This window comes from Cebus imitator, unplaced genomic scaffold (genome assembly GCF_001604975.1).
Source record: "Cebus imitator isolate Cc_AM_T3 unplaced genomic scaffold, Cebus_imitator-1.0 Scaffold71, whole genome shotgun sequence".
In the NCBI taxonomy this organism is placed as follows: Eukaryota; Metazoa; Chordata; class Mammalia; order Primates; family Cebidae; genus Cebus; species Cebus imitator.
In genome coordinates, this window is record NW_016107386.1 from 2,292,543 (window position 1) to 2,302,803 (window position 10,261).

The window sequence follows — 10,261 nt, forward strand, 5'->3', positions numbered from 1 at the left end:
TTTTTGAGACGGAGTCTCGCTCTGTTGTCCAGGCTGGAGTGTAGTGGGACAATCTCGGCTTACTGCAGTCTCTCCTTCCCGGGTTCAAGTGAGTCTCCTGCCCCAGCCTTCCAAGTTGGAAGCAGCCTGGTGGCTCACTTGTAATCCCAGGAACAGCACTGCAGCCTGGACAACAGAGCAAGAGCCTATCTCAAATAAAAATAAATAAATAAAATGTGATTCAGTTTTTGAAGTCTGAGTACCAGAGGAGATAGTCTTTAAGTGTTTCTGTTATTGCTAGAATCATTCTGATAAAATGTATTTTCAGGCAATTTTATTGAAAAGAGTATTTTAGATGATGGGATAATCTTAATCAGAGTCACTTAGATCATTTAGATTCAGCTTACATTTATCATTTATGGTACTTTTGTTTTTTTGAGACAAAGTCTTGCTCTGTTGCCCAGGCTGGAGTGTGTTGGCACAATCTCAGCTCACTGCAGCCTCCGCCTCCAGGTTCAAGTGATTCTCCAGCCTCAGACTCTCAAGTAGCTGATACTACAGGCATGTGCCACCATGCCCAGCTATTTTTTGTTTTGTTTTTAGTAGAGACAGGATTTCACCATGTTGGCCAGACTGGACTCGAACTTCTGACCTCAGGTGATCCACCCGCGTTGGCCTCCCAAAGTGCTTGGGATTACAGGCTTGAGCCATCCCACCTGGCCCAATGAAACATAGTCTTATTTTAGTCAGACATTGGCTTACTAATTTTAAATTTGTGAAAAATCTCAAATAGAGTTCTAACTAAGATGCTTGCTAATTGTTGATTTATTTACATTTAAATAATCTTAGGTGGCAGATGCATGTTCATGGGCACTGAGGTGGCAAAGAATAAAGTAGTTCCTACTTTTGAGAAACATCCTAGTGTTGGATAAGGCCTATAGGCAATTGTACTATAGTGTGATAAGTATTGTAACAGTTATTTACAAAGAAAGTGCTGTGTGAACATAGAAGAGAGAGTGATTATTTTCGCCAAGAGGTTTCACAGATTTTTAAGCTGGATCAGAGTATGAGGAGAGTTTGCTGAGCTTAAAGGCTTGTGGGCTGGAGGTGAAAAAACACTGAACACTGAAAAAAATTTTATTTTTTTTGAGATGAAGTTTTGCTCTGTTGCCCAGGCTAGAGTACAGTGGCACATTCTTGGCTCATTGCATCCCCCAGGTTCAAGTGATTCTCCCGCCTCAGCCTCCTCCCTCAGTAGCTGGGATTACAGGCGCACGCCACCACACCCGGCTTATTTTTGTATTTTTAGTAGAGATGGGGTTTCACTGTGTTGGTCTCACTGGTCTCCAACTCTTGACCTTGTGATCTCCCTGTCTTGGTCTCCCCAAGTGGTAGGATTACAGGTGTGAGCCACTGCACCTGGCCTAAACATTGAAATTTTGAAGTTACCTGAATTTGGGCCCATTTTCGGCTACTAAAGTGTCATGATGTTGCTATGTAGTAATATTAATAGTTGTGGTCTGTTTCTCAGTTCTATATCCCTGCTTTGAATTGCTTATTGAATTAATGTCTCCCTTTTGGCTCAGTCATTGTCATCCTCCTGTCCCCAATAAAAAACAAAAATTAGGAATATAATTTCAGTGCTGTCAGTGCACATGGCACTTAATTCCTACATGTTTTAAGGCAAAGCATAGAACACATTAAGGGGTAGCAGACACTATGCAAACCTGGAACATATGCAGAAAATAATAAGGAAAGCTAAGAGTAGAGAGTTTTTAAGTACAGAGCCAAGAATTCAGACTTTTTGCTCTACCATGATCCTGGCTCAGAGCTTTGTCGCCTTATGTGCACTAATTTGTGGGTCTCTGTTGATGATCTCTTCTTTTCCCCTCACTGCCTTTATTAATAATGAAGTTACAAGCTCCTGAAGGCTATGCAATGTTTTCTTTATACAAAAGGCATGGTACTTTTGACCTTGACTTCCCAATAATCAGTACTCAGTGGACGTTTAAGATTGACTCTTCCACTGATACTAAAATTTATATTTCTTATTTTAATTGGGATTCTCCATTTAGCATTGCATTTAGATTACTATCTTAGATGAAATGGTTTGGTGAAGGATCTTATTTGCTTTTTTGTGTTTAAGATTTGTTCTGTTTCTAGTTCTTTGCTTCTGTGGTTATAACTGCGACAGTTGTATTTATTCTTGTTTCTCAGAAGGCTTTTATAAATCAAAACTATTTTATTTATTTTTTTTTTTTTTTCATGACAGTGAAGATAGCACTGTATCCATCCAGATAAAATTAGAAAATGAAGGCAGTGATGAAGATATTGAAACTGATGTACTGTATAGTCCACAGATGGCTCTAAAGCTAGCCTTAACAGAATGGTTGCAAGAGTTTGGTGTGCCTCATCAGTACAGCAGTGAGTTTGACCATTGTTTATTAAGGGGGTTAGCTGTAGGCCCAGCTACTTGGGAGGCTGAGGCAGGAGAATTGCTTGAACCCGGGAGACGGAGGTTGCAGTGAGCCGAGATTGCACCACTTGCATGCCAGCCTGGGTGACAGAGTGAGACTCCATCTCAAAAAGAACACTGCTGTGTGCCTTATCTTAGGTCCATTAAGCAAAGTGAAATTAAATGAAATTGGGGGAATCTAGAAAATAAGGTTTTTTAAATCTTACTTTCGGTCTTAAATAGCTTTTATCTTGATGGAATGCTGATTTCTCTTAAAAAGGCTGGGCAAGGTGGCTCACGCCTGTAATCCCAGCAGTTTGGGAGGCTGAGACAGGCAGATCACAAGGTCAGGAGTTCAAGACCAGCCTGACCAAGATGGTGAAACCTTGTCTCTATTAAAAATACAAAAAAATTAGCTGGGCGTGATGGTGCGTGCCTGTAGTTCCAGCTACTCGGGAGGCTGAGGCAGAAGAATCGTCTGAACCCAGGAGGCGGAGGTTGCAGTGAGCTGAGATTGCGCCACTGCACTCCAGCCTGGGCAACAGAATGAGACTCCCATCTTTTTTGAAGTAATTTAAGTGTTTTTGAATACAAATTTTTAAAAGAGAATGTAATAATAGATGTTGGCATGTTTATTACCTCCCAGCCCCCTTCCATTCCTGCATCCCTAGTGATGTAGAGAAATCTCATTTTTCTTAGAGCTCAAATTAATTTGGATCTAAAATCGAGGTTCCACTTAACAAATATGATAAGAACGCATCTTTCTGAATCTAATGTGTTCTGTCTCTAATTCTGATTATCTCTGTGACCATTTTATTTATTTATATGTTTCTTTTTGTAGGTAGGCAGGTTGCACACAGTGGAGCTAAAGCAAGTGTAGTTGATGGGACTCCTTTAGTTGCAGCACCCTCTTTAAATGCCACAACTGTAGTAACAACAGTTTACCAGGAGCCCATTATGAGCCAGGGAGCAGCCTTGAGTGGTGAGCCTACAACTTTGACCAAGGAAGAAGAAAAGAAACAGTCTGATGAAGAACCCATGGACATGGTGGTGGAAAAACAAGAAGAAACGGACCACAAGAATGACAATCAAATACTGAATGAAATTGTCGAAGCAAAAATGGCAGAGGAATTGAAACCAATGGACACTGATAAAGAGAGCATAGCTGAATCAAAATCCCCAGAGATGTCCATGCAGGAAGATTGTATCAGCGACATTGCTCCTATGCAAACTGATGAACAGACAAACAAGGAGCAGTTTGTGCCAGGTCCAAATGAAAAGCCTTTGTACACTGCGGAACCAGTGACCCTGGAGGATTTGCAGTTACTTGCTGATCTGTTCTACCTTCCTTATGAGCATGGACCCAAAGGAGCACAGATGTTACGGGAATTTCAATGGCTTCGAGCAAATAGTAGTGTTGTTAGTGTCAATTGCAAAGGAAAAGACTCTGAAAAAGTAAGTATGTTTAATTTACCTTGCTGCTGAAGCCTGGGTGGTTCCCCATACTGGTAATGTGGAGAAGGTTCTTAAATGAGTATACTGTAACTGATAGAAAATTGGCCATGTTTTAGAATATGTTATTTATTTAATAGAGATGAGATTTCTCCATGTTAGTCAGGTTGGTCTCGAACTCCAACCTCAGGTGATCCGCCTGCCTTGGTGTTGTGGTGGCTCACGCCTGTAATCTCAGCACTTTAGGAGGCCAAGGCAGGCGGATCACCTGAGGTCTGTGGTTCAAGACCAGCCTGGCCAACATGACGAAACCCCATTTCTACTAAAAATACGAAAAATAGCTGGGCGTGGTGGCAGGCCACCTGTAATCCCAGCTACTCCGGAGGCTGAGGCAGGAGAATCGCTTGAACCCAGGAGGCAGAGTTTGCAGTGAGCTGAGATTGCACCATTGCACTCCATCCTGAGCAACAGAGAGAGACGTTTGTCTACAAAAATGACAAATAAATAAAATTTTTTTTAAAAAGTATTTTTTGTCGTTGTTGGGTTTTTTGAGACAATTACCCTCCTGTCACCCAGGCTGGAGTACAGTGGTACAATCTCAGGTCACTGTGAGCTCCATCTCCTGGGTTCAAGCTCCTGAGTAGCTGTGATTACTGGTGCCTGCCACCATGCCTAGCTAATTTTTGTATTTTTAGTAGAGATGGGGTTTCACCATCTTGGTTAGGCTGGTCTTGAACTCTTGAGCTCAGGCAATCCACCTTCCTTAGCCTCCCAAAGTGCTAGGATACAGGTGTGAGCCACCATGCCTGGCCAAGGATATGTTCTTTAAAGTGGATGTAGACTCTGCTAAATCTGGTACCTTCAGTATGATAGTTTGGCCCACTAGTTAAGAATGAGGAAAAGTCAGTGTTGATTATTTTAGGAATATTTGTCAGTTTGGGGAGATACAAGGTGATACTTTAATGGTTAGGACAAAATTGCCAGTACTTGATAACTTAAACAGCTTAATGAATAACTGTGTCTCAGATTATTTTGTTAAATTTGCAACTTTTTGAGTCTTTTTATTGATGTTCATAGATTGAAGAATGGCGGTCACGAGCGGCCAAGTTTGAAGAGATGTGTGGACTAGTGATGGGAATGTTCACTCGGCTCTCCAATTGTGCCAACAGGACAATCCTTTATGACATGTACTCCTATGTTTGGGATATCAAGAGTATAATGTCTATGGTGAAGTCTTTTGTACAGTGGTTAGGTAGGTGCACCAGGAATAATCTCTTCTCCTCAAATATATTGTCCCTTAAAAAAAAATTATCCCACAGGGAGAAAAACATTTAGGGAATTGGCACTTTTACAAGTCTTTTACATTCTTTGCCTAGGTTTCTTTCAAAGGTAGGGATTACTGAAGACTTGAGATGCAAGTCTTAGTAAATACATCAAGCACATTAATTTTTCTCCCTTGGGCTAATTCAGCCTAAGTATCTTAAAAATATGTTAGAAAGTACTGACTTTAACTTGCTCTGACTGAATGCTTTCTGGATGGAGCCCTGTATACCACTTTTACCTGATTTGGAGATGAGACACTATGAAATATGACTCTAAGCTTACTGCTGCTTGTTGTGTCTTGGTAAGGTTAATGCTGTGTTTAACAGAACAATTGCTGAAATGACCTAAGGGGCCTGGCAAGAGGAAGCCATCCTCCCAGCCCTGTGCGCATGCGAGCTTAGTGGAAGGCTATTCTGGTGCTATTCAGTATTATTTCACATGGCTTTTTCTTTATCCTTTTACCAAGTATTGGTTTTACCAGGGGTAGAAATTATAGTCCCCTAAAAATCTCTGCTTTATTAAATGGACTTTTATATGTCTCCTTTGAACGCTAATTTTTTTTTTTTTTTTTTTTTTGAAATTGTCAAACTTGGTAAAAAGCACCAGCATGGCCAAGTTTCTCTAGGGACCCCATTTCATTTTCAGGTTTTCAATCCAGCTATAAGGAATATGTAATGGACTTAACATAACAGCACACAGCAGGCAGCAAGGCTGAGTGACATGTCATAGTTTTCATAGTAGTCACAAATACTATGATGGGTTTCATAGTCTTGATTGTGAAATAGATATCTGAAACACCGTGAGCTTATAGTAAAAAGAGGTAGTAGTGAGATTTTCTGCTTTCCGCCTGTATACCTTTGGGCTCTTGAATATTAAAAAATAACAAATTTCCCTGTGATACAGCTAATTAGTTATATAAAAGTAGAGTCTTCTGATTGTTAATTGTAAAATAAAGAATTTCTTCTGGATTGCTGTATATAACAAGTAGAAGAGAGTATTTTGACTTCTTGTTAAAAGGCTCTGTAGCTCTTGTGCATGGGTGACATCTACCGTTCGGCTCAGACCTCAATATTGGTTGTTGGATGACAGCATTTGCCTTCCAGGCTTCTGCTCAAGTTCTTATAATTAATTCTTATAGGGATTTAAACTTAAATTTCTAAGGCCCTTAGGAATTTTGAACCTGAAATCTGGATTATTGAGCTTGAGACTATATTACAGAAAACGTGATATTCAACCTCTAAGAATTATTAAAAGTTGAATTCTTGATTATACACAGTATTGTTTCTTTCTCTTCTCAGGGTTTATCTCTGCACGAAGCATTTTTGGTGGAAGCTTTCCAAAATTATACAGATAGCTCTTTTACAATCCCAAGCTCTTATAGCAGGCTTGTGCAACCTACACCCAACAGATATTTGTAAACTTTCTTAAAACAGTGTGAGGTGTGTGTGTGTGTGTGTGTTTTCTTTTTAAGCTCATCAGCTATCGTTAGTGTATTTTATGTGTGGCCCAAGACAGTTCTTCCAATGTGGCCCAGGGAAGCTATAACATTGGACACCCCATCTTAGAATGTTTTATAAGTTTTAAATAATTATCTTGGCATCCACATAGCTTTACAAAAGCTCACGACAGTGGTTATGTAGTAATTTCAGGGGTTAACTGATTAGAACCCTTCCTTTTCCTTGTCTCTCCAGTCCAGCTGGCATTCAGTCCTTTAAACAATGTGGCTATGCAGTACTTTTGATTACTAATGACTTCTATTATCTTCTTCCCCATTGTGTACAGATGGGAGAATCCTCAGCACAAGTGTCTACTACTATTGGATGGACAGCGGCAGATGTTCACAGCGCGTCATGATTAATTAGTTTAAATTGAAAGGTTCTGTCTGTGAGGTAGCTCAGGTAGATTTAAGGGCTGTAGACATGAACTGAAGTCACGTTTGCGCAGCGACTGAGGCATTAACCATGTTTTCATTTACACAGCTCTTCGTACATGCAGCTTTTTATTGTAATAGTTGGAAGTGCTAGTTATGTTGTAGTCTCAAAGTGGGGGGTAGGGGAAATTGGCTGATCTTAAAGTTTGAGAGGTATAGTTTTTTCCTGCAGTGTAAATTACACTGAGTTATGGAATGGGACAGGTTCTCTTATAAATTTGGACCCTGTTTCATGTTTTACAAATACTACATTTTATGTTTTTTAAAAGTTACCCCTACCCTTAAAACATGACAAACCAGATATAATCTCTTAGTGGGCCTGAATTGTTAACAGAAAATTGGTTTGCTTTGGGACTGTCTGACTAGCACACTATATCTTGTACTGATGAGACTGTTAACTTGAACAGGAGGTAGAATGCTGTCTTCCAATGGAAAAGAACTATATTGCGCTGCTTTATCTTGTCAGAAGACTAGGCAAGTGATTTTGATTTGGCCTCCAAACATTTGCCTTTAATTATCTCTTATTGTTAGCCAGCTTTATTGCCTAGTAAGTTGGTTAAATGGTGACCTAGATACTGACTTCTGTGTTCCATGTGTATGGTCAGTGCATCGCAAAAATTATTATGGCTGGTCAGAGGAACCAGATACTGTCATACTTTTAAGAAAAGTATGTTTAGCTCTGGACAGAGTAACATCAATTGACTCTCCTTAGTTCTCAGAATCTGTCAGACTGGTATTATTGTTAGCCAAGTCTGATTTTGGATTGTTTTTGTCCAAAAAAATTATTCTCATTGTGTTCATTTTGTCAACTTAATTTCTTTTATTCTGCTGACCTTAGTTTTCTGACAAGATTAATCCTCCTCCCTGCCCTTTTTCCCTTTCCTGCACCCTTCCTCAAAATGTAAAATGTGACTTCAGACAGGTTTAATTCCTTCATGGGCTGTAATAATAAAGTGTCTAATTATCTGTCATTCATTTTATAGTCACTGTAATTTTATGACAGAGCAAGCACCTGGCTTGATTTGTATAGCTATATCTAGGGAATATATAAAGTTGACCCAGACAAACTTGGGACTTACTTTCCTTCCGATAATTACAGAGTAGAACGATAATGCTGATTATTCATTAGTTGGAGGAAGGAACATTAGTATCGAAATGTCATTACTATTTTTAAAAATAATAATTATTATCACAGCCTTGCCCTGAAACCCTGATTATTGTTAGAAAGCTATTTCCACGAAGTGTTTGTCAGTTTGTTGGACATTTGAGACCCCAGGAAATCCCCTTTCTCGTAACATTCTCCGCTTGGATCTGATCTCAACAGGGTGTCGTAGTCATTCTTCAGCACAATTCTTAATTGGAGACCAAGAACCCTGGGCCTTTAGAGGTGGTCTAGCAGGAGAGTTCCAGGTATCAATATGAATTCACAACTGAATTGACATTTTCTTTGTTTTATGAGAAACCTTATGTTGCGCATCAGATGGCTGGAAGGATTGGTCTGCCGAAGGCTTTCTAGTCCCAAATTCAATTTAGTTACATAGCTGGATTTTTAAATCAAATTTTCCTCCTCTTTCACAGTAATTTCTGAAGGAGATGCTGCCAATCCCCCCCGCGCCTGCGAAGCGCAGCGGCTCTAGGTATACACTTCACATTGTTTCTTTGCAGGTCGCACAGCATTTTAATCTGCGCCCGCAATGCACAATGCGCGCATGCTTGTCTGCCAGTGGAAACTCCATGAGCAAAAGATGGTAATTATGCAAATAAATGGTGAAAGAGCTGTTGGATATTTATCCAGTTATTTTATAAACATAATGTGCTTGAAAGAATGTCCGTTAAAATTTGAACAAAATACGAAGGTTTTTTTGCTGTTTGAAGTTGTTCATGGACTTTCTGGGTGCTCTACTTTTCTCCCCCCAACAGGTGCTCTGCTGCGCACAGCAAACTGAAGCGCATTGCTTTGGGGATAAAGCTTCTCCTGGACAGATAACCCTCTTCAGACCAAACCTCTCCTCCTGACATTCTGTTCTGCCATCTTATAGTAGAGAGATGGTCTATCTAAGATAGGTTTAAAAAAAAAAAAAGATTTGTCATGATTGAAATAGGCTTGTTTTTGTTTTTGTTTTTGTTTTTACTGTAAATTTAAATCTCCATTAATATGCTACTAAAGCTGTAACTCAGAGTTGGTAATTTCTATTCAGAAGCACTCCCCTCCCCCAGCAAAGAGGTATTTATATTAGTAAAGCATAGTACATCCCTCTTCTTTAGGTCTGCCTGCAGTAGCCAGTTAATATAAGTTGGTAATCTGCAGTGCACACTCATTTAAAGAAGTGGATACCTTCCCAACACTAATCCATCTCCTTTTTTTCCTTCCCACAGCGTTTGCTGCCAATTGATGGGGCAAATGATCTCTTTTTTCAGCCACCTCCACTGACTCCTACCTCCAAAGTTTATACTATCAGACCATATTTTCCTAAAGATGAGGTAATTGTCTCTTTACCTACCAACTTGATATATGGTTATGGTGCACACTTACAACTTCCCATTGAACTCACTAATGAAAAGAATCCTTCTGTCTTAAAACTACAAACTTTAGATGGAGAAAGTTCACTAAAACATTCAGTGTATCTAGAGAAATTTAAGGAAGAATCTAAGGAGACTTCTAACATCTTGTGCCAAGTTCTTTAATTTCTTCCTTGAGAAAATGAGATGAAATGTGTTGAGAGTTGTAGTTACAGAATAGTTAATGTGTCTAAATTATGTGTTGTCCTTGAGTAGTTTTCTCTAAAACATTAGTGTTCTATAATTTTCAATTGTGAAGTATCTACAGGCTGCTGACAGTTAGCTAAAGTAAAAAAGAAAGACTGTTTAAAGACAGTAATAGGGCCAGGTATGGTGGCTCCCTTCTGTAATCTCAGCACTTCGGGAGGCCGAGGCAGGCAAATCATCTGAGGTCAGGAGTTAGAGACCAGCCTGGCAAACATGGTGAAGTGCCGTCTCTACTAAAAACGCAAAAAAAGAAAAGCCAGGTAAGCCCAGCTACTCTGGAGGCTGAGGCAGGAGAATCGCTTCAGCCCTGGAAACGGAGGTGCAGTGAGCTGAGCACCATTGCACTCCAGTCTGGG

The 10,261-nt window shown here is 39.8% G+C and overlaps 1 protein-coding gene across 1 annotated transcript in view; it reads left to right on the forward strand.

Moving 5' to 3' along the window:
• The window catches only part of OGA (O-GlcNAcase), a 36,042-nt gene that overhangs the window by 16,936 nt on the left and 8,845 nt on the right, over positions 1 to 10,261 (forward strand). The window contains exons 7-12 of the mRNA XM_037739563.1: positions 281 to 297; positions 2,099 to 2,403; positions 3,276 to 3,889; positions 4,964 to 5,138; positions 8,464 to 8,549; positions 9,516 to 9,620. Of these exons, the coding sequence (XP_037595491.1) occupies positions 281 to 297; positions 2,099 to 2,403; positions 3,276 to 3,889; positions 4,964 to 5,138; positions 8,464 to 8,549; positions 9,516 to 9,620 (1,302 nt within the window). The remainder of the gene's footprint in view (positions 1 to 280; positions 298 to 2,098; positions 2,404 to 3,275; positions 3,890 to 4,963; positions 5,139 to 8,463; positions 8,550 to 9,515; positions 9,621 to 10,261) is intronic.